This window comes from Aotus nancymaae, unplaced genomic scaffold (genome assembly GCF_030222135.1).
Source record: "Aotus nancymaae isolate 86718 unplaced genomic scaffold, 86718_ANA_hifiasm-v0.15.2.pri h1tg000019l, whole genome shotgun sequence".
NCBI classification, from domain to species: Eukaryota; Metazoa; Chordata; class Mammalia; order Primates; family Aotidae; genus Aotus; species Aotus nancymaae.
In genome coordinates, this window is record NW_026988431.1 from 12,854,700 (window position 1) to 12,879,701 (window position 25,002).

Here is a 25,002-nt window from a genome sequence, read left to right on the forward strand (position 1 = left end):
GGTACATTTTAAAGAACTTATTTAGCAAAATGTTACAATTTTCCTCAAAGACCAAGATCAGTATTGAATCAATTCTCTAATAATTCTGTCTATAAATTCCATTGTTAAGTTTATTTGTCAACATTACCTAATCCTCTTAACTACAGCTGTGGGTTTCCAGAGGTTTCTATGCAAGCAAAATTAAATGGGGCAATATGACATGTCAGTAAGGGCTTTCCTCACCCCCCTTCACAAAGGAATATATTTATAGCATAAATTAGTTTCAATCTAAAATAAACTCTTGCATTCTCTGGAGTAGATTTGATATGACTAGGCAAAACACGAAAACAAGCAGTTTTCCAAATGTCAATTGGATGGTTACAAAATGGCTTCATGAATTGCATTGAAACATTCTGGTGAGACACAGTAAATTATAAAAATACATTTTATAAGCCAATAATCAAATGTATATTATTTACCATTTTCATTACTCATATGTCTTTGTCCATCTAGTCACCTAAAATGCCAGAAAATGACTGAATGTATAATCGTTGCCAAACGTGAATATATCTATAAACATTCAAACGCATTGATACTTAATTGTTTTGAATAGGAATAACCTTTCTAACAAAATTTTTTCCTGTGAACTCCCACATTGTAGTTGTTGTATTTTTAGCATTATTGACTAAGAAAATACACAGTTATCAAAAGGTATAATGACTTCACAAAAACTTAAAAATGAATGTGTATTAACCACAAAAATAACAGCTTAATTTGACAAAAACTATTGCTCACACACATGCAAGACCACTTTGATTCAACTTACAGACTGACAATTGATGCTCAACTAACTTCATAATAAATTTTCCTGTGCATTGGGGTTTAAGATGTTTATGTTAGAAACTACCAGTTTAGACAAGACTACTCGAAAACATAGTTCAGAAATATACATATTAATTTAGTATTAACATAAATTAATTGTGAAAGTTACTAGATAGGTATATAGAAGACCTAAAATATAGTTTGATATAGCAAAATACATCTTTGGAATTTGAAAAGAATCTTTGAGACGTTTTAAAGATATGTGCTTTATTGTTACAGGAAAATTAAAACATTAATTTCATTGTTTCTGATTAACTAATAATGGTGCAAATTACAAACATTTTCCCTAAATTGTTCATTAACTTGTTTACGAATCTTTAAAGTCATTTGGAATATGAGTTTGAGAGATTGGTTCGGCTATTTCATTTCCAGCTTACTTACAAACTTGTCAACTTAAAAATATTCTTTGAGCAATGGAATTTTTTCATTTGAATTTATTCATTTTGAATATGGCTTAAACATTCACACCACTCATTTGCATACAGAAAAGCATTCCAATTTGCAATGTGTGAATCTTGATGAATTTTACACTGAAAAAATTTTCTCATCTTTAAGTCTTTCCTTTAAATTAAAAGATACTTGCTATTTTCTTTTCTATACCTTTTTAAAATATTTTCTTCGATTTAATATATTTTATCTATTTTGCTTGATTAAAAATAAAAATGTAGCAAAATAATTTCTTATTAAATTTTTCTTCTCAAAGCTAAAGTAGTGGAAAAAAGTACAATATTGAATTATTTTACTTTCCTAGTAAAATTATCTGTTTTACTGGTCTACATATTTGGTCTACATATGTCTTTTGAACCTCGTTTTTAAAACAAATCATAAAAGTAAATAGAATTTCTATCCATCCAATTATCAGTTATCATATTCCATTAAAATACAGTGCATTTATGAGACACAGACCTGTCAGAAGCATTTGAGACTTAAAACTCTCCAATATTCCAGTTGTATTCTAACTGTACCTCATTGCATGCTAGGTTTCATTTGGATACAAGTTTCCTAAAGTGGTTAGGAAGGTAGGTAGGCAACAGATAGGCAGGTAGGAAACAAAAGGTAGAGAGATGAGGGTGAAGGGTGGAGTGGTGCAAGGAGGAAAAAGTGGAGTGAGGAAGGAAGGAAAGTAACTGCTATTTTACATTCAATATCCATAGTGCATTGATAAAATATAATGCTAAGGTAATAAACATTTAATATAGGAGATTGTACCCTAATTCCAGATAATTCCTAGAAAGTGTAGAAAAAGAAAGAAAATATGCATCATCTGGCCCTTTTTTTGTCCAGTGCCTGTCAACCTGTCTTCTAAGGAGAAATACATAATCAGGTAAACACTGTGATGCGTTAGATCGTATCAGGGTTTGTAAGTCTGGTAACAACAGGGATAAGATATTTGAAAGTCATAGGTAGTTTGCTGTGGTCTAGCTCTAATTTCCTCTTATTCTTATAAGCCATCTCAGCAAACTAGTCATATGACATTTTGGTTGAGAAGCACATTATTGCCCTGGGCTTCCACAATTTTACTTCATCTACTTTAGCAAATTAAGACAAGCACTGTAATTAATGTATATTTTGTTTTACCTCTCCCCATTCGTATGAGCCAATATTGCCAAAAGCTGTTCCTCCCCAAGAACAGAAAACAATAGTTCGGTCTGGTCTCCACCCTCTTTTAACTTTTGGCATCAAGGCACGAATAAACGCTGTGATTACTGCAGTACTACTGGCCCATTCTTGTCCATTATAACTGTGTGCAGTATGATGATGGCTGCCAACTATGATATACCGGTCTGAAAATAGAAAGGGACAAGAGCCGTTTAAAAAAATGTAAACCTCAACAATAAAGCTAATGACATTTACATAATCCTATTGCACAACTGAGCAATAATTAAGCAAAATTGTTCTAATAATTAAGACTATTTTAATATTTTTGCCCACTGTCTTAATTCACACATCTGTGTATATAAAAGCAGAGGCAGCTGCTAAACCCAATTATGAAACCAAAGCTTAGATTCACATTACTCTCCTTTATAAAATGAATATTAATTAATGAAGCATACAAATATGCCATGATGAAACCCTTATCTAACATTTTTCCAGAATCAGAGTGGGAAGTGCCCTGTAAACAATGTATGTATGGCTCAGTAAATATTAACGAACTATGAATACATTTGACAAAGCACTTATTCAGTAGCTTTAAATATTAAAAATGTAGTAGTCATATATGGAATCTGCAATAAATTAATTGCATAGGGAATTAATTATAGCTTCCAACTTATAATTTCAGGCCCTCTCCTTTCTGTGAAGAAAAAATAAAATAAAATTCACCAATATAAAAAGTCATTCAACTGTTGTAAAAGTTTCCATTGTACATATTTTATTTCATACGATCATTCAGAATGTGTTAGATACAATATTGGAGAGCCTTCCTTTCACATGGAAGTAGCCTATTCAACGTATATTACCGAATACTTTCAATAATAAAGCTGAAAATGCCCCTTGAGAGTTTCCTCTGATTTTATTGTCAGTGAGTGTTATTGGTATTAATAACATATCTGAATTGATCTGACCAATTATCCTGATACATGCGTGCAAAATTTTTCTTCATTGAACATCATTTTACTTGACGGTAAATTGTGCAGACCCAGAATCCAGCCTGTTTGTGTTTGAATCCAGCTATGCAAGTCACTAGTTGTGTGACCTTGGAAAGCTTATTTCAACTTTCAATGCCTTAGTTTCTTCATCTCTAAGATAGGAAAACAAATAGCACATCCTCAATTTAGTTGTTTTGAGTTTGAGAAGTTACTATTTGTCTGCCACTTTGAACAATGCCTACCACAAAGTAGGTCTTACATGTGTGGAATAAATAAATCACCCTTTGACTTACAACACCAAAAAGCTACCTTACGAGAAATGCCACAGTATGAAGATACTTTAGTTTTCCATACAGAAACTGGCAATGGATTTGATCTGCCAACATTTTATTAAGATTTAATTAATGGTATACGTAGTGTGTCTGTAAATGTTGAAAACTCAAGAATTTATTCACTTATCTCCCATAAAAGTCTCAAAGTTTTGCTTGGAATTTTCTGCCTTCTAAGTAAACCATATCTAAGAACAATGCTAATTGATAATTGTTTCTAATCTTCAAAGCCATTAAATAAAAAGTCAAGTAAATAAAGTCAGTTTTTTCTGTAAAATTCAAATAAGCAACATTTGAGAAAGTTTGTATATTTTACACTGAAGAATACTAATTGTAAAATTGATTTTTTAATTCTAGGAGCTTATTTTGTACATTGAATTTTCTTCATTCTAAAGCTAGTATAATTTGTACAACTGGGTTTTCCAATAACAACTTGCAAATGTATCAATGATGATAAATATTCTAGCATGTAAATTGAGAACCTTATAATAGAAATTTGTTAAAATTCAATAGTAGCAATTTTCAAATTTATTTCTATCTTGTATTTAAAGACACTATGATCAGAGGTTGTTCAACATTGTAACTGTAAAGAAATCAGAGAAAACAAGTGGCTTTCATGAATTTTATGAGTTGGCCAGCAAGAAACTGGGAGGCTATAAAACTTGATCTTAAAATTCTGAGCTAGCAACTAGGTCAATTTTACTAAAGCCATGGAGAATAATAATTCTCCAAGGAGAACTTGAGTAAATATCTGAAAATCAGTAGAAGTAGCAAAAGGATAATAAAAAGATTGTTACATGCTACACTGTGTAACAGGCACATCACATAGTAATATGTGATTCAGCTTTACAATGTGTTTGGAAGTATCACTATTAATGTCTTAATTAATATATGACATTTATTTTTACTTGTTTTAGCCTACATATCATCTGAAGATTCCATCAGTAGTTCTTAACAAAGTGTAAAATTATTTTTTTAAAAAAATCTAACAGGTGACCTTTTGACCTTTTCTTTTTGTCCTTCTTTTTTTTTTTTTTTTTTTTTTTTTTGAGACAGTCTTGCTCTGTTGCCCAGGCTAGAGAGCAGTGGTGTAATCTCAGCTAACTGCAACCTCTGCTTCCCAGGATCAAGGGATTCTCCTGTCTCAGACTCCCAAGTAGTTGCAGGTGACCATTTTTACAAGCACGTTCAAAACCTAAAGCCATGCAGACATTTGACAAACTTGGCAATGGACCAAGGATACAGAGTGGGACTTAGATAAAACTGGACAACTAAATTTGGAGACCAAATTTTCATTTAAAAAAAAAAAGAAAGAAAGAAAAACACTTAATAGCTAAAATCTTTCTTGGCCAGGCATACTAGCTCACACCTGTAATCTCAGAACTTTGGGAGGCCAAGGTGGGTGGATCACATGAGGCCAGGAATTCAAGACCAACCTGGCTAACATGGCAAAACCCTGTCTTTACTAAAAACACAAAATAAAAAAATTAGCCGCGCATAGTGGCAGGCACCTGAGTCTCAGCTACTCAAGAGGCTGAGGCACAAGAATTGCTTCAACTCGGGAGGTGGAGGTTGTAGTGAGGAAAAAAAAAATAATTCTTTAAAATGTCTTCTTGATAAAATTTTCAATGGTGTTATGGTGAATAAACAAAAAAAAAAAAAAAAAAAAAAGGTTTGGCTTTTGTAGAACATGCCAGTTTACCAAATCTAAACTCTGTTTCATCTCCTCCTGAGAGACCCCCACTTCTCTCTCTCTCTCTCTCTCTCTCTCTCTAAGATTTATTTTTGAAGAGATATGGTAGGAAAGAGAATAAAGACCTACTTCTTAGTTTCAAATTTTTCTAATCTAAGAGTGGGACAAATTTCTAGCTATATCTAAAGTAGAATATTTAAGTGCGATATTAAATTATGACAGAGCATTTCCTTGTAAAGTTTCATATAAAGTGTAGATTATAAATATTTAACCCTACTTACCTGGAGATGTCAAGCCCATTACATATCCAACAACGTTAGTTACTGTTTTCAATTTTGTGACTGTCTGAACTTGCATGCTGACGACTCTTATTTCTGAAAAAACAAAAATTTAAAGACTTTTGTTTCTTTATATTTTATTGTGTTTTTTAAATCTTAAAATTTATTTATCCAATATCACCAGCAAAGAATTTCACAGAATAGAATGTTCTCAGATAGCCAAAGTTATACTTTTTTTGACAAATATTTATTCAATATTTGGTGCAGATTCTATTTTAGGTGCTTGTTATGCAATGATGACTAAGATACAATTGCTAACCTCTTTGAACCTCAGAGCCATAAATAGGCACTTCTAAACCTCACATTCAGTGCTGCAATGGGGGTTCATTATGAGAACATTCAGAAGACCTTCAGGAGATATGGGCAACACATATTTTTAAAAAGGGAAAAAATAGATTAAAACATTTCCAAAGAATATTGAATACATTTCTATTTTCAGATAAAGAACATGTGGATGATAACCTTTCCAGTATGACTCACTATTTTATTAACACTTTAAAAATGGTAAATAAAGCATAAAGGGATAAAGATTCTTAAAGCTGTGTATGTTTTCATATATTGGAGTTTTTATTTGTATCGGGGTTTGTAGGTCCTTACCTCTATTCTAAATCTATACTAATTGCTCTACCTCTTTGAATTTTTCTGTTTATGTTTGATATTCAAAAATTTTGCAAATAAGGCAAAGACACCAATCAGGAGGGGCTCTAGTCACAGAACTGACGTAGTCTCTGGAGGTGAAATATGTTAATCCTGTATTTGACGGATCCTGAGAAGTCTGGGTTGAGAGGTGGTTCTCAGTGCCTTTAGTTTTCCTTAAAGCAGAGGTTTAAGAGTAGCCAGGTGGTAGTGTCAGGGCATTGTGGCAAATTAGAAAGCAGCTAATGCAAAGTAGCCATATTATACTGGCAGGCCCACAAATGTCACTTCTTACTGGTAGATAAAAATTGTAATAATAAATATGTTACTTCTTTCCCTCAATGTACCCTTTCAAACAAATTACATGGAAAATCAGTACCCTGAATCCGTTAAAATAATAACCAAAACAAAAGTAAAGAGGTCTTTAGAGGATGCCTGAGTTTCTTATCTGTCTGTGAGTAAATCTACTTAGAGCCTGAGCACTGTGCTTTTAATTTAGGTACTAAGCATTTTTGTTTGTTTTCAATTAACAGATGTTGTTTTTTAGAGCTATTTAGTTTTACAAAAATACTGAGCAGAAAGTACATAGTTCCCAAATACCCTCTCTCTCCCAAGCTCCTATTACTAACATCTTGCATTGTTGTGGAACGTTTGTTATGATTGATAGACCAATAATGACACATTATGTAGATACATACACACACATGCATTCAAGGCTACAGATTTTCTCTGTGGCTATAGCATATTAATTTTTATATATGGTCTTATTATATTACAGAGTCTAAATTTTTAAAACTTCTATTTTAATTTCTTCTATAATATGTGTATTAATTCAAATAATTTTCAAATAACGGCATATAATGTGTGAATTACTGTTTTGATACTGATATATAACTTTTAATTTATGAACAAAAAGCAAGGTCTGTGTGCTACCTTCATATTAGGTGAGATTTATTTTGTGACGCTTTAGACTATTGTATCTGATACATAGAGAATTCCATTTTTCAGTAAGCATTTTATGAAGAATACGCATTGGAATAGGAAAATTCATGGATGCAGCATTCCACATATATGTCCAGTAGGTCAAATTTTAAAATAGTATGGCTACAAACTTACCAATTAAACTATATGTTTGCTCTGTTAATTATTGAAACATGTTAAAGTTTCCCAAAATAATATAAAGTTTATCAATGTATTCTGGCAATACTACAAAACTTTTTTTCACGTATTTTTAGACAAGTTTGATAGTTATATACAAGTTTGGAATTACTACATCTTTCTGGTGAACTATTCCACATAATTCTACTCCATCCCCAACTTTTTTCCTAAAGTCATCTCCTCCTTCCCTCTGCTTGATATTAACATAATTGCTCCATCTTTCTCTAGGTGGTTATTTCTCAGATACATTTTTTCCCAGTATTGTATTTCCTTTTGCCAGGCATCCCAAAGGCATCTCTGGCATGGGGACAATTTTCATGCTAATTGTTTGGCCCACAGTTTCTATAGTACAATTATAGGGAACATTCTAAGACAGGATTTTTTATTTTTAAAGGTAGATTTTTAATGTTTTTTAATCATCCAGAGCTCAGGAAGAAGAAAGCTTTCCTCTATTATGGGTGGGTTTATTTCTTTCTAGTCTTCCCACGCCCACGCTATACCCATCGTTTGATATAGAGGTCTTCCAGCTCCCAGCCTCCATGGGAACATGACCATGTCTTTCATCCCACTGTGGATGCTATATTCCCATTATAATTTTACCAAGACCCATAACTTCTCAATACCAGGCAAACAGAGTTGCAACTCTTTCACTTACTTCTCTGATTGTTAATTCTCTCTTCATTTTTGCTTCTGTATATTTGGCTATATTTTAGTTTATTTTTTGAGAACTGCTTTTAAATTTCCTTCAGAGATCTTAAACATTTGTACAGAAAGATTTCAAATTATTTTATTCTGCCTTCTACATCTTGAGGTCTAGAACCATTTAAAAGAAGCACAGAGGTTGGAGAAAATAAACATAATCTTTTGCTCCGGGAAGAATGCTATATTTATATTGGATCCTTCCAACTGACAGAAGGACTTCCTTATGTATCACTAGGCAAAGACTAGGTCAAAATAATGACATATTTACATAGCAAAGAGCTATTTTTCATCTCTGTATTTACATCTTCACAAATGTGCTGATCCTGATGCATATTGTTTTATATTATTCCATACTCACGTCCGAACATAAATATGCATAGAGTCTGTTTTTCTTCACTAGAATCAGCACCATGATCACATTTAAAATTTTAGTAATAAATATCAAAAAAATTGTGAATAAACTTGCTCTAAAGACTCATCTGCTGCTGTTGGCATTGCTAATTTAATCAACCCATTGGCAAGGCAATATTACTTTTCATAGCAATAACAATAGTAATCCCGTACTTTGAAATTTATCCTACAGGAATAATTCAACTCTCTGCAGTATAATCTATAACAGCAATTACAGAAAACAACATAAACATCCTTAATAGGGAAATGACTTAGAAAATTGTGATAAAATGTGTGGCTGTTAAAATGTACAAAGAATATGTAGAAACATGGATGCACTATAAGTGAAAAGAACAGAATACAGAAGGATATACATAATGATTGAACTTAGGTAAAAATGCGTATGATTATGAACAAACAATGAAAAAGGAGAGACTAAATAATGGAACAGAAATTGGGTTTAGCTGGCCTTCCCATATCTGCTGGAGTGAGGCACTGTTGTGAAAACGCTTGAACAAACCTGCACTCTGGGGTATTTTTTCTATTCCAAACCCCCAGGGATGATGGAATTAAAACCCAGAGAGACTGTCTCCTTCTAGTGCAGCACCGGAAACATTGAACCCTTTTTCACCGTAGAAAGTTTTAGAATTTTTCTCTTTATTTTTGTGCTTTTTGAATTTAACTATAAAATGGATAAGGTGTGTTTTTTCCTTTTTTTCTGGAAAGATTATTATTTCTTTTTCAACCATTTTCTCTCTTACATTTTTTCCTTCTTCTAATATTGTTTCTAGAACTCCATTTTAATCCACTGTATCTTTTAGTTGTATTTTGTATTTCTCTACTTATACTTTTCTATGCCTCTCTGGATCTAAAAGGTCAATCTGATCTCCTAGCTCTTGAATTTATTCTTCAGTTAGCTCTCTCTATGACTGTATCTATCTACCTACCCTATCAATTACTGTATTTCTTTCAACTCTCCTATTTCCCATATCTATTATTTCCTCTCATTTCTTAATGTTTTCTGATTTTTGTTTCATATTGCTAACACATTTCATTCTCTTTTTGAGTTGAATACTTATTTTAAATTCTTGTACCATGTGTTCCAATATGGTAACTTTGGGTGATATATGTATATATTGTGCTAATTTTCTTTTATGGTGGTTATAGACCTCAGGATCTAGTTATTTTGGCTTGTGGTCCAGTATGGTATATCAGGGCCCAAGGATGGTGAGGATAGTGCCTAAGTGTGTGTGCGTGTGTGTGTGCGCGTGCACGCATGTGTACCTATGTGTGAGAAGGCCCTAATATGAGGAGGAAAGCAAGTGCCAGGGGAAACAGTGCAATGAGATAAGCTACTGAAGCAAAGTGAGAAGGCCACCTCCAGTTAAAAGCTGAATAACGTGTAGTGTTAGAGCCTGGGTAGCGTGAAGAAGTTAACCATATTGTGGTAGGAGAAGACAGAACATTTGATATACATTGAATAGCCTGAATGAAGCAGTGCCTGGGGCTGGATCCATTGTGAAGGACGTAATGGCATCAATTGATTAAATGCAAAGGATCTAATTACCTAAGTAAATATATTCTGTATAATGAGAAGCCAATTTCTAACTGCTAGAGAAAAGATTTACAAACATGAAAAGATAAATAAAACTCGATATGTTCTCATGGTTTTATTTATATATATATTTAAATTTATTTTAATTATATTCATATTTAAATCATAAAATTTAATATATTTTAATTATATAGTATATATAAAAAATGAGAACATAGCAATCTATATTAATTTATATATTTATATATATAAACCATGAGAACATATCTACATATATGTTGTTGATTATATACATATCTATATATATTCATGAGAACATACATATATACAAAACAGTGTGTGTGTGTAACAGCCATGCACATAGATTTAAAAGTAAATATAGCTATAAATCTGAGTGTATAGATATATTTTTATATATTTACATAAAAATATAACATCAAAATATATTTTCCTAGTTTTGTTCACTGAGTGGTATGGAGAGAAGCATATGGATGAATATGCTCAATAGCAATGGGTGAATCCAGATCTGGTTTTCTAGACACATTTTCCACTCAAAGGACCTAGACTCTTTGGAGAAATGGCTGATAACAGAGCTGGCACAGGAAAAGTACAAGATGATTCAGTGTTTCTTATGGTGCCAAAAACTAAGGAAATACGCAAAGAATAATGAGTATATGTCAAAGGACACAGAACCCAGCTGAAGCTGCTATTATTGGCTAATATTTGACAATTTGAGTATCAAAATAAAAATAATACTCGTTTACAATCTATTGAATCTATTATGAATATAAATCCTAATTAAGTAATGCCTCAATACTGGCATGTATAAATAAAAAAAAAAAAAACACCAACAAATAAATAGTAAAAAGAAAAATTCTTCTTTACAGTGGAATGTTAACTAATGAGTATAGAAAAGATGATAAAATTGCAGCTGGCCGTGGTGGCTCATGCCTGTAATTCTAAAGCTTTGAGAGGATCCCTTGAGGCCAAGAGTTTGAGATCAGCCTGAGCAACATAGCAAGACCTTGTCTCTACAAAATTCAAAATAAATAAACTAGCCAGACATTGTGGTGCATGCCTCTTGTCCCAGTTACTCAGAGACTGAGGCAGGAGGATCATTTGAGCCAAAGAATTCACGGCTGCAGTTAGCTATAATGGTGCCACTGCACTGCAGTGACAGACTGAAACTCTCTTAAAAAAAAAAAAAAAAGAGAGAGAGATCCAAGATGGCTGATGATTAGCAGCTCAGGCACGTACCTCCCAGTGAAAGCGCAAAGAACAAGAGGACGCCACACTTTCAGACGAATATTAGTTGCTCACGGACCACGAGATTCCCAGTGGAGGAGCTCCACGGGTCGCCAGGGCGACTCTTGTGGCCGGCGTGGCGGTTTTGCTGGTGCCTTAGCACGCCAGTTCTTGGTGCAGAGTCCGGATATTCCCGGGCAGAAAAGCACCATCAATCTTAACACCGCTGTTTTGGCCGGCTCAGTGGATTGCTCAGATTTCGGCGCAGGGAATCAACAAGTTGGACGTCAGAGACCCAGTTAGAAAGTCGGTAATTATAAAGACGACAGACGGACAAATATATAATGAAGGGAAGAAACCAGCGTAAAAAGGTAGAGAATACTCAAAATCAGAATGCCTCTCCCTCTACAGGGGATTGCAATTCCTCATCAGTAACGGAACAAGGCTTAATAGATTACACGGGTGTTCCAATAACAGAAGCAGGTTTCCAAACGTGGGTGATAAGAAACTTCTGTGAATTAAAAGAACTTATTCTAACCCAATGCAAAGAAACTAAGAACCTTGAAAAAAGGTTTGACGAAATGTTAATGAGAATGGACAATTTAGAGAAGAATATAAGTGAATTGATGGAGCTGAAAAACACAACACGAGAACTTCGCGAAGCATGCACAAGTTTAAACAGTCGAATTGATCAAGCGGAAGGAAGGATATCAGAAGTCGAGGACCAGCTCAGTGAAATGAAACGAGAAGACAAGAATGCAGAAAAAAGAATGAAAAGGAATGAGCAAAGTCTCCAGGAAATATGGGACTATGTGAAAAGACCTAATTTACGTTTGATAGGTGTACCTGAATGTGATGAAGAGAATGAATCCAAGTTGGAAAATACTCTTCAGGATATCATTCAGGAAAATTTTCCCAACCTGGCAAGGCAGGGTAATATTCAACTCCAGGTAATACAGAGAACACCACAAAGATATTCTTCAAGAAGACCAACCCCAAGGCACATAATTGCCAGATTTATTAGGGTTGAAATGAAGGAGAAAATACTAAGGGCAGCTAGAGAGAAAGTTCAGGTTACCCATAAAGGGAAACCTATCAGACTTACAGCAGATCTCTCAGCAGAAACCCTACAAGCCAGAAAAGAGTGGGGACCAATATTTAACATCCTTAAAGAAAAGAACTTTCAACCCAGAATTTCCTATCCAGCCAAACTAAGCTTTATGTGCGAAGGAAAAATTAAATCTTTTGCGAACAAACAAGTACTTAGAGAGTTCACCACCACCAGGCCTGCTTTACAAGAGCTTCTGAAAGAAGCACTATACATATAAAGGAACAACCAATATCAGCCTTTCCAAAAATATATCAAAAAGCAAAGAACTTTAACACAATAAAAAATTCACATCAACTAATGGGCAAAACAGCCAGCTAGCATCAAATGCTGGTATTAAACTTACATATATTTTAATTGGATAAAAAGCCAAAACCCATCGGTATGCTGCATCCGGGCCCATCTTACATGCAACAATACACAAAGACTCAGAGAGAAGGAGGAAGATTTACCAATTGAACAGAGAGTAAAAATAAACTAATAAACAAAAAGCAGGAGATGCAATTCTCGCCTCTGATAAAGTAGACTTTAAAGCAACAAAGATCAAAAGAGGCGAGGAATGACATTACATAATGGCAAAAGGATCAATGCAACAAGAAGAGCTAACGATTCTATAGATCAACGAGATAGAAAATTAACAAGGATATTCAGAACTTGAACTCAGACCCGGAACAAGTAAACTTAATAAATATTTATAGTACTCTCCACTTCAAATACACAAAACATACATTACCACCTCACACCTATTCCAAAGGTGACTATATAATTGGAAGTAAATCACTCCTCAGTAATCGCATAGCATTTCATAGGTTTAAATTAAATATTGGTTGGCTGTTTGTTTGTTATCTTCTTCCCTTATTCCTTCCTGACTACATCATTAAGTATAATTATCAGTATAAAAGAGGTTTTCAATACCCATTACTAAATTGCATTCTAGCCTGGGCAAGAAAGCAATACTCCCATTCTCTCTCCCTCTTTCTTTTCCTTCTCCCTCCTCCCCATTCTCTCTCTCTCTTTCTCTTCCTTTTTTCTCCTTCCTATTCTCTCTCTCTCTTTAAAAAAAAAAAAAAAAAAAAAAAAAGAACTGAGTCAGAAAAAAAAAAAAAAAAAAAAAAAAAAAAAAGAAATTCAAGTCACTATAGAAATGACTGGCATCAGTGAACACAAATACTAGTGGCTAGAGATAGCAGGGGTTTGGTGCAGGATACTACTTGATTTCATATGCTCATTGAGTATAAAAGAAAAAGAATATATAAAGTAACTTCAATAAGGAGACCTGGTAGCCACCACCTTAATCAAGTGATCAAAGGTAGTAGCATCCCTAGATATGGGACAAACTGAAGCAGAGTGAGAAGGATATCTGCTTTTAAGAGCTGAAGAACATACATTGGTAGAGCCTGAGTAGAGTAAGGAAGTTAACCACATTGTGATAGGAGCAGGTAGAACATTTGATGTAGGATGAATAGCCCATATTAGACAGTGGCAAAGGTTGGATCCATTGTGGAGGGAGTAATGGCATCAACTGATTAGGTACAAGGGAATTAATTATTCCCTGGTACATGGTAATATCATGAACCAGCTCACAAAATGCAATAGGAAAAACATACTCTCACTTCTATAGTATACTGTTAAAGATTCAGAGCCTGAATATCCTCATGAAAAAACATTAGACAGACCCAGACTGGGGAGGAGAATTCTGTAGATAATTAGTATGGAATCTTCAAAGGTAGCAAAGCAAAAGAAGTCAAGAAAAGACAGAAACTGTTCCAGGTTGAAGGAAACGGAGGACTTGACAACTTGGTGCAACAGGTGTTCCTACTTTGGATCTTTTTGTAATTTAGGATATTACTGGGACAATTGGAAAATGTTGAATTGAATCTGTGGAATGCATGGTAGTATTGTATGAATGATTAATTTCTGATTGTGACGGTCCTGTCATCTGTGTAGGAGTATGTCATTGTTTGTGAGATAATTCAGACATTCACTATGTTTGTAAGATAGTTAAGAAAAAAATTTTTATTCTTGCAACTTTTCTGTAAATTTATTTCAAGATTAAAAAAAAAAAATTCACGGTTGTAGGTTGTAATTTGAAAGTCCTGGAGAATATTTAGGAGCAGTTAATTACTCAAAAAGTTGCTCTGTGTGTGTGTGTGTATGTATTGCAAGTTAAAAATTACATTTCCAGCTCACATTTACCAATTTCTGCCTTTCATGTAAAGTTTGATGACAGCTTTAATTATGACAAGTGAAGTTTAAAAGATTTCATAATATAAAAATGTGTTCCACTCAGAGAACATTTGTATTCAAATAGGGTGAGGGGTGTCAGAGCTAAGAGACATGAAATAGCTGCTTCTGACTATCCCTTAAGTTCATCCTGTGCAGAGAAAAATAACTACTGCCAATTTCATGGTCCAGAGACAATTCTGTCTTGCATTTTTGTCGCAATTATTAAGAATCAGATTAATTGGTACCCAATCTTCTTCTTCCGTGATAACTAACAAAGCTTCATTTCCACCTGTATTGTAAAAATTATACCAAATATCTAGAAAAAAATTCCAAACTCAGAGAAATTTGAAGAAAAACACTTGCTGCTAACTCCAAGTCTCAGTTCCGGTAATTAAACTTTCGTTAGTTTCCTAGGCATAGTTCTTCTAGAGTCTCTAAGTTTAATTGAATATTTGTCCCATTATTTATACTTGAGTTTCTTTCTTGCTTACCTGGCTCTAGAAAATAACTTCTAGGATTGGAGCTCCAGATTGTTCTTTTTTTTCAATTTTCCTGATCCTCATGGGGACTAGAATCTGTTCTAGAGGCACAGTTTTGATGATTAAGATGTTGTAATCTGCAGATGTCATTCCTAAATGCCAACCGTTTGCCTGAAAATCTGAATATAAACTGCTTCTAGATTCCATGCCATCATAACTTGTATACTTCCAAGGACATATAGCTATCCCTGATTCTCTAATACACACATACACGTTTTCACATCCATATGTGCAAGTACTCATGTGAGCTTCCATACTTTTGAAAAAACAATTAACGTTGAATTAAATTATATTCTTTTTATTTAGTGAAATTATCTAAATAGGAAGATATTTTAAAGAATATGAATCCCAGAAAAAAATAACTTTTACTCTCTTTGTATCCCTTAGAAATGTAAAAATTGACAATTATCTTTTTCTCATCTGTCTACCAAACACTTCCACAAATCATAAATCATAAAATTAGTCAGAAGACTCATCATCTGAAGCATTATCTTTGCTGTATATTCTCTATTTGTCCATTCAGATCTATTTGCCACCCTTCATTAACCTCTACCTCGGGAGAAAGACCTCTATGAACTACATCTACCTGGTTCTTTTATTCTTTGGCCTCGGGTTTACTTTACCCATTAGAAAGCATCAGCGAGAGCCGAGCAGGTTGGATTAAGTGAAAGACTGGAGCATTTATTCTCCAGTACCCTCCCTGGCTGTCCACTCCATGGCAGTGACAACTCTACTTGACTGAAAGCCACAGTCTTCTCCTATAGCTACAGTACTTGCCAGTTTCTTCAACTGCTCTCTATTCTTGCCCTTTCAGGTTTACAGGTAGTAGCAATGACCAGACCTGGTTTAGAGGCAGTAGCAACAGTGTTTCTGTTTTGCTTTCCCTGTCCACCACGTGTGTAAACACTTGATTAAATTCTCTTAAATTGCACATTTTTAGTGCATCCTTTTTTTTTCCTGATGAAAACCTGATTTACAGGTCAATCACTCTACATAATTTTCTGAGTCCATATTTGTTGCCAGAAAATAAATGGATGGACAGGAAGAGAAGAATTTCTTTACTAGAAATACGGTAAGCTAGGATATCAGATTAATCAGCCCACTGATAATAACTTATAATGCCAAATAAAACACAAAACAAATCTTGTTAACAGCATCAAAGAATTAGCAAGAAGTTAAGAAATTATTAGGTCAAAATTTAAGTTGTGATAGGAACGCAGGTAAATAAAACCATAAGGCTATCTTCAATCTAAGGGAATTTGGTAAACCCAGAAAACCCTTTAATATTGATGGTCTCATGGGATGTAAAGGTCAGAAGACAACACAGGGAGGGGAACATCACACACTGGGGCCTGACAACGTCCTGGGCTTGCTCAAATTGGGATAAAGAAGGTGGTTCTTCCTCCATAAAATAGGAATCCTAAAGTTCTGAACTTCCCCACTTCCTCACAAGAAGCTGCAAAGAAAGTTACCTGACACTAAGCAGAGCAGGTACAAGGGATTTCTAAGAAGTTGTAATTTCTTAGATAAATTATAAAAGAATATAAAATGTATTTATAGCTTCTAAATAGGAGAGGGAAAAATTTAATGGCAAAAATCTCAATCTAAAGAAAAAATAAAACTAAAGGAAACAATATGTGATTCAAAGAAGATACCCTAATTAGGATGAAAACTATAAGCCTAAGTACATATTAATCACATTAAATGAAATGGACCAAATGTTATTAAAAGATGATCAGATTGCATTTAAATTGGAAATTATTTGCTGTTAATGAGACACATATAAAAGGGAAAAATACAGGAAGGTTGAAAGCAAAAAAAACAAAAAAACATAAAGATACTAATAAAAATAGTGTTGCAAAATTAGTATCAGGCCTACTCAAACTTAAAACAACCATTACTATATATAAGGAATATTACTTTATGTGATAAGTGGTTCAACTATCCCAGAAGAGATGATATATTTGAATTTATAAATGCCTAAAAAAAAATCTCAAAGTATAAAAAATGAAAACTGACTGACTGCAAGGTAAAATGGACAAATTTATATTCACAGCAGCAGATTTTAACATGATTAATATATAGAATATTTGAACAACCTGATTAAATAACTTAGTCTAAGTGAACATGTATACAATGGACAATTACACAGCATACATTCTTTTCAAATACTCACACAACACTGATAATATCCTGAACCATAAAGAAAACCTCAAATAATTAAATTATAAAGAGGAACTAACATACGATATTCTATCATATCATAATGCCAAGTAGCATGAAGGTGCCAAATGCATGAGAGAGTCATAAAGAAGGACTACGTCTAACTTGAATGGAACCCTAAAGGGCTTTTGGTGGAGAATATGGCACTTACACTGAGCCTTAAGAATTTGAGGGTAATGGGCCTTTACAACTTAGAGACACAGGCAAGACATATTTGGATAATACTGAATAGAATAATAGAGAGAAATATTAGATACATGAAAGGAATAGAATAATATAAAAACAGAAAGGCAGTGATAAATCTCTGGCAGTTTTTGTTTAGTAAATGACAGTATTGGCCCATAACATAAAAATATAAAGATAGGGTGTACTCTAATGGATTTTATCACACATATAAACTTTGAAGTTTAGTTGGAATTTCTATAGTTTGTAAAAAGTGACAGGCATTTGAAAAATTGTATGTTAAGAATATTAGAAGCTGTAAAAACTGTTGAGAAATACAGAAAAACTGGAAAATGCTTTTTAAAGTAATTTTGCTTTGAAGTATACATCTCAGGTTGTCTTTAGGTCTTTTAGCAAACAAACAAAAACTCTAGGCTGTTTCCCAGCTGAATCATTTCTAAAATCAAAACCATTGAGACAGAATCCTGGAAATTTGAGACGTTCTGGGTGAATGTCAGATCTATGTCACCTTTGGTAAGCCCAACCTGCACTCCCCAGGAAACAGAGAATTGACTCTACTTTCTGTGGACTTTGGACAATAGGTTTCCCACCTACGCTCACTCTGTTTAAGATCCCTGATGAACAGGCCTTCAAAGTGAATTCTGAAGCTCTTTTTCCTTTTGTCCAAGGACTTCAGACTTGCAGCTCATGAATGTTGATCTTTAGTTCTACAGACTACTCTGTTATCAGCTTCTACCTCACACTCCTAGGTTCACTATGCAACTACCTGCTTGAAGACAGTTGATCTTGCATTTGTCTCCACACATATCAGTTCCTCCTAAAGAGTTCTAGCTCCCCGAGTTATTCAGATACAGAGCAGTCATCAGAGCTATATGCATGTTATACAGAAGTTGTCTGCACAAATTAAAATTTTCCCCATTTCTTCTGAAGATTTTCTGCTATGTTGATTGGAAAAACCTAATCAACATTATTAAAGCCCACTCTGCTCAAAAACAAGTTTTTAGTTTTCCTTTTCTTTTTTTTTCTTTTAAGGTCTACTAAAAAAATACTTTGTTCTGTTGTGGCCAAAAAGGTTTCTCATTTGTTATGCTGGAACTTAAAGGAAGCCATGTCATATTAGATCATACTACTCCATTGTCTACCAAGATAAATGATAAATTGATAGGTAGGTGGATAGAGGGAGAGAAAGAGAGACACAGCGAGAGAGAGAGAAAATTTTAAGACATCTTTAACCAGAGTAGCATAATGCCCTGGATCTTCTAACATGTAGCAATTCTGAGTAACGCCACATATCTACAACCATCTGATCTTTGACAAACCTGACTGAAAAAAACAATGGGGAAAGGATTCCCTGTTTAATAAATGATGTTGGGAAAACTGGCTAGCTATGTGCAGAAAGCTGAAACTGGACCCCTTCCTTACACCTTATACAAAAATTAACTCCAGATGGATTAAAGATTTAAACATAAGACCTAACATCATAAAAACTCTAGAAGAAAACCTAGGCAATACCATTCAGGACATCGGCATAGGCAAGGACTTCATGACTAAAACACCAAAAGCAATGACAATAAAAGCAAAAATAGACAAATGGGATCTGATTAAACGTAAGAGCTTCTGCACAGCAAAAGAAACAGTTATTAGAGTGAACTGGCAACCAACAGAATTGGAAAAATTTTCGCAATCTACCCATCTAATAAAGGGCTAATAGCCAGAATCTACAAAGAACTAAAACAAATTTATAAGAAAAAAAACAAAACAAGAAAACCCTTCAAAAAGTGGACAAAGGATATCAACAGACATTTTTCAAAAGAAGATATTTATGTGGCCAACAAGTATATAAAAAAAATACTCATCATCACTGTTAATTAGAGAAATGAAAATCAAAACCACATTGAAATACCACCTTATGACAGAATGGCGATCATTAAAAAATCTAGAGACAACAGATGCTGGAGAGGATGTGGAGAAATAGGAACACTTTTACACTCTCGGTGGGAGTGTAAATTAGTTTAACCATTATGAAAGACAGTGTGGCAATTCCTCAGGGATCTAGAAATAGAAATACCATTTGACCCAGCAATCCCATTACTGGGTATATAGTGAAAGGATTATAAATTGTTCCATTATACAGACACGTGCACACGTATGTTCATTGCAGCATTGTTTACAATAGCAAAGACCTGGAACCAACCCAAATGCCTATCAAGGATAGACTGGATAAAGAAAATGTGGCACATATACACCATGGAATACTATGCAGCCATAAAAAAAGGATGAGTTCATGTCCTTTGCAGGGACATGGATGAAGCTGGAAACCATCATTCTCAGCAAACTGACACAAGAACAGAAAACCAAACACCACATGTTCTCACTCATAAGTGGGTGTTGAACAATGAGAACACAGGGATCCAGGGAGGAGAACATCACACACTGGGGCATGTTATGGGGTGGGGATCTAGGGGAGGGACAACAGAGGATGGGGGGATTGGGGAGGGCTAATATTAGGAGAAACAATTAATGTAGATGACGGGGGAATGGATGCAGCAAACCACCATGTATATACCTATGTAACAATCCTGCAGGATTTGCACAAGTACCCTAGAACTTAAAGTATAATATAAAAAAAAGAATACATAATGTTGCTTTCAATTGTACTAACATTTCCTGTTAATAGATGTTTCTTGAAAAGTCAATAAATATTTGTGTTACTATAACTTGCAGATAATACGTTCAATACATGTTTTTAAATTTGTACTTAAGAAATGCTAATAATGCATTGGTTCAAGTAACTACTAACAGATTGGGAATATAGATTTTCAAAATGCATTAGAAATATGTAAAAATTATACATGAGATTATCAGTTAGACATTATGTCATTTTAATAATCAAGTAATTTTCATCAAAAAATATACAGAATTGTAAATAAGGAAACAATAGCCAAAAATATACAGTATATCCACTTGAAGAAACATCCTGCAAATTTACTTATGTAAAATTTTGTCATCACTGATGATATGTTTTAAGCAACATGGAAACAGTTATGTTTTCAAAAATAAGTGAATCATCAAACATATTAAGATGTTTATTTTTAACTTGATTGATTTATATTTTCACCCTAAATTATAATGGATTTTAAAGTTTCTTCTTCTCTTTTAATCACTGTAGTCATAAATTTTAAAAGCTGAGATTGCTGTGTGAAAATTAATTTTTCCATGTTTTGACTGAACCTCAAAGACAAAGACTGACAATATGTTGAATGAATGAGTCAGGCCTATATATAAAAAGACCATTTGAAACGAAATGGAATCAGTATCCAATTATCTAATCAGTGCAAACTATTTAGGCAATAACTTTTCTCTTGATTCTTTTTCCATTCCTCATACTTTTTTTTTTTTCAGTTCTCTCAGTGATGTCCATATAAATGCCTGGCTGTCCACTTCAATTTGCTGAGACTATTTCATGTACGAAGGCATTTATTTCTTTTGTTTAGTTTAAGTGTTATGGTCTGTATCAGTTAGATAGCTTTTGGTTGCAAGTAACTAAAAACCAAACATAAATAGCTGAAACAAAGGAGGAATGTTTTGACTCACATATAAGAAAAGGTCAATAGATTTGGCTTCAGACAGGCTTTATTTAGGGCTCAAATAATGTAGACAAGGGTTTTTTTTTTTTTCTCTCTCTCTCTGTCTTTCCCCACACCTCTCTCTATCTCTATTTCCATCTTTTTCTCCCCTTTACTCATCTGACCTCTCCTATGTTGACTTTATTCAGGTAGGATGTATTCCCCTGTTCTCAAGATGGCTAGAGAAAGATCTCAGAGCTACATAGTTTCTTGTTCACCTCTAATGACGAAGTAAGTCATTGCTTAAAATTTATCAACTGAGTGTTGGTCGTTGTATCATTCTTGAACTACACTTGCTTTCTCAGCATCCATTTGCCACTTCCCTTTTTTGAACTGTTGCCAACATTTCCCATCAGTATTTTATGAGTAGCTTTGACAATAACCCTAGAAATAGATTCTGGTTGACTCAAGCCTATTGACAGACTCCATCAACTATATTATGATGATTGGTTCAAGGATATAACCCAGTCTGGAAAAACAGGACCAAGACTCAGTTTCTGAAATTTGAACAATTACTCACTTTAGCACTAGAGTTATTAAATGTAGGCCTTAATTTTGTATTAGAAAAATTCTATTATATTTTTGTCTGGATTTTAGAGATTTTTGATTTAGTGTAGATAAAGGGTTAAATGGGTAGGATAAATAATTAGTGGATTCACACACATATTCTTAATGTGCCCTTTCCAGACTTGTTGAATGAAGATTTTCCAACACTAAAGATCAGGACTATACTTAGAAAATTCAACAATATGTTATAATTACAACATGCTTTAAATTATTTCTTTAACCCTTAAACAATAAGCATTGCTATTATTGCTTAAAATTAGAGTGCCTCCTTCAGTCTCCTTTTCATGTCCCATCCTGATATACTTCACTGTGAATAACTAATGCGTTTTATAATATCTATAAGGAAACTTAATTATCTCAGATAAATTATGAGCATTATTGTCCAAAACATTAGTGTAAAGAGTTATAATCCTACATTAAATTTAGGTTTAATTAAATTTAGTTTAATGTAGGATTATACATTAATATGGAATTATATATTTAGATTTTCCAAATATTAACTGAACAGACTCAGTCAGCATTTGGAAAATCTAAATGTATATTCTGACTTTTAAAAAATAAAGAACTCATTATAACATGAAATGTCTTCTCAATGATTTAAATATATTTTTGAATTTTCTAAAAATTTAAAAATTTTCTAAAAACATAACAATATCCATGAGAAAAATTTCATATGTCATAATCCCTTAGAAAGCAGGCCTATCTTTCTTGCTTTCACATGTCATAATCCCTTAGAAAGTACGCCTATCTTTCTTGTTTTAACACTGGTGTATATCTCAAACTTTTCTTGTAGGCTTCGTGCCTGTTGTTAATTTATTATGGAAATGCAGCTGGAGAGTGTCATCTTGCTTTGCTAAGACATAATTCTCCATATTAAGAAGAAGATTAATGTAGTTAGGTCAGGCACAGTGGCTCATTCCTGTAATCCCAGCACTTTGGGAGGCTGAAGCAGGAGGATTGCTTGAGCCCCGGAGTTTGAGACTAGCTCGGGCAACATAGTGAGATCCTATCTCTAAAATAAAATTTAAAAGTTAGCTGCATGTAGTGTGATGTGCCTGTAGTCCTAGCTACTCAGGAAGCTGAAGCAAGAGGATCACTTGAGCCCAGGAGGTCGAGGCTGCAGTGAACCATGTACTACAGCCTGAGCAATAGAGTAAGACCTGTCTCAAAAATTTATTTTAAAAAAGTAGTTATTTGATAACAAAGATACTTCTTAATATTTATATAACATTTTACAGTATACAAGAAAATTAATCCAGGTAGAATGGCTCATACTAGCACCTTGGGAGGCTGAGGCAGGAGGATCACTTCATCCAGGGAGCTCAAGACCAGCAGGGCAACTTAGTTAGATCCTGTGACTACCAAAATATACACTTTTTAAATTAGTCTAATGTGGTGGCACACACCTGTAGTCCTAGCTACTTGGGAGGTTGAGGTGGGAGGATCATTTCAGTCTAGGAGTTTCAGGCTGCAGTGAGCTATGATTAAGCCACTTGAACTCTAGCCCTGATTATGGAACAAGACCCTGTTTTTTTAAAAAAGTGACATAACATGTAACACAAAAAATAAACAAAAGAATTGATACATGTATCATAATTGGGTTCTCACAACCACTTCAGATGATAAAGGTGTAGCTGTCTTTTGTGGGTGCAGGCAGACAGGTTTTCAGTAGGAGGCGACACAGGCGACAGCATGCAGCCAGCACGGGGACTGCCGGTTCCCTGAGGACAGGACAGTGTCTGGAGTGTACTGGGGGTTCTGAATATGTATTGAATTAATTAATTACGTAGATCTGGGCTTAACTATGGTCTTTTACAAGTCCAGTACTTCTTACAACTAAACTATTATTGTGGTGGTGTTAATTTTAACAAATGGAGCCCATAATCAACTTGTTGGGCTCAAAACAAATGGCAGAAGAAAAACAAAACAAAAAGCTCCTCGAGAGCTTCTTCATTCCTGCTTTGAGAACATTGACGTATTATTGTTTTCTATTTTTCCCACCTTGTTTAATTGGTAATCAGTTTAGGAGGCTCTCAGTCTACAGGATTTTGAAAAGCATATGCCCCTAACAGAGAAATCATTAATGTATTAGATTTTTTTTCTTACAGATTTCTTCAACATGTTTTCTTTTTTGTACGCTTTTGTTGTCAAGAGAAAAACAGTTGAGATAAAACATGACTATCACAGAAAACAGAGCCCACGAGTTGTAGTTCCCAGCAAATACATACAAATTTAACAAATTGTAAAGAGAGTCTTTTCTTTAGAACTCTACTACTGAGGCTGGAGGCAGGAATAAGATGCAGCACGTGGCTTTCATCCCACCACAGGTAGCTTAACTACTTCAGTTTTCTCCTACGTGGTCCAACAAGGCCTGACAAACTGCACTGCAGTACAAGAAGCATCTCTCGGGCGATGATGCGTATAGACAGAGGGATTTTTTAGTCAATTGCAGGAATTAGGCTTTAATGCTTTATACTAAAACACTTCATACCCCAGATAGCTGCCTGCTATCCACTGAATCTTGGCAGGCAATGAGACTGCTGAAGCTGAAACTGGGAAGCTATGTTAAGCAGATTTTCATGAATGTACAAAATGCTTTATTTATAAAGCTACTTTTCTTTGTAGCAGTTCAAAATGGTTTCTTTTTCTAATCTCTCATTTTGGTCAACACTCAGTCTTTATAAAAATTACTTCCCAAACATGCTGCTAAAGAGCCACAGAAGAAAATAATGCTTACTTCGTCAAAAGTCAATGTTTTTGAAAAGAATAGTCCTACACATGCCAGTTTAGGAGATTAAAAATGATCGTGGTCTTTACAAAAACTATAAAATACAGAGAAAGACGTTAAATACTTTACCATTATTTGGAAGCTGTAGAGGGCTACAGACATCATTTTTGGTTCTAGCTTTTGGCGAAGAGATCAGCTTTGCAACCAGGGAGGCAGAGATGGGCTGCACTAACAGGGAGGTGAGGTTTGATCGGCTTTGTCTAAAACTTCCATCTGTATTCAAAAGAAAAAGGAAGAGACCCTTAGT

The 25,002-nt window shown here is 34.1% G+C and overlaps 1 protein-coding gene across 8 annotated transcripts in view; it reads right to left on the reverse strand.

Annotated features, from left to right (window-relative positions):
• The window catches only part of NAALADL2 (N-acetylated alpha-linked acidic dipeptidase like 2), a 1,216,540-nt gene that overhangs the window by 337,925 nt on the left and 853,613 nt on the right, over positions 1 to 25,002 (reverse strand). For all 8 annotated transcript variants that reach the window (XM_064378623.1, XM_064378621.1, XM_064378622.1 and 5 more), the window contains 3 exons: positions 24,825 to 24,968; positions 5,753 to 5,845; positions 2,440 to 2,645 (listed from right to left, as the gene is read on the reverse strand). In XM_064378623.1, coding sequence (XP_064234693.1) covers positions 2,440 to 2,645; positions 5,753 to 5,845; positions 24,825 to 24,968 — 443 coding nt within the window. The remainder of the gene's footprint in view (positions 1 to 2,439; positions 2,646 to 5,752; positions 5,846 to 24,824; positions 24,969 to 25,002) is intronic.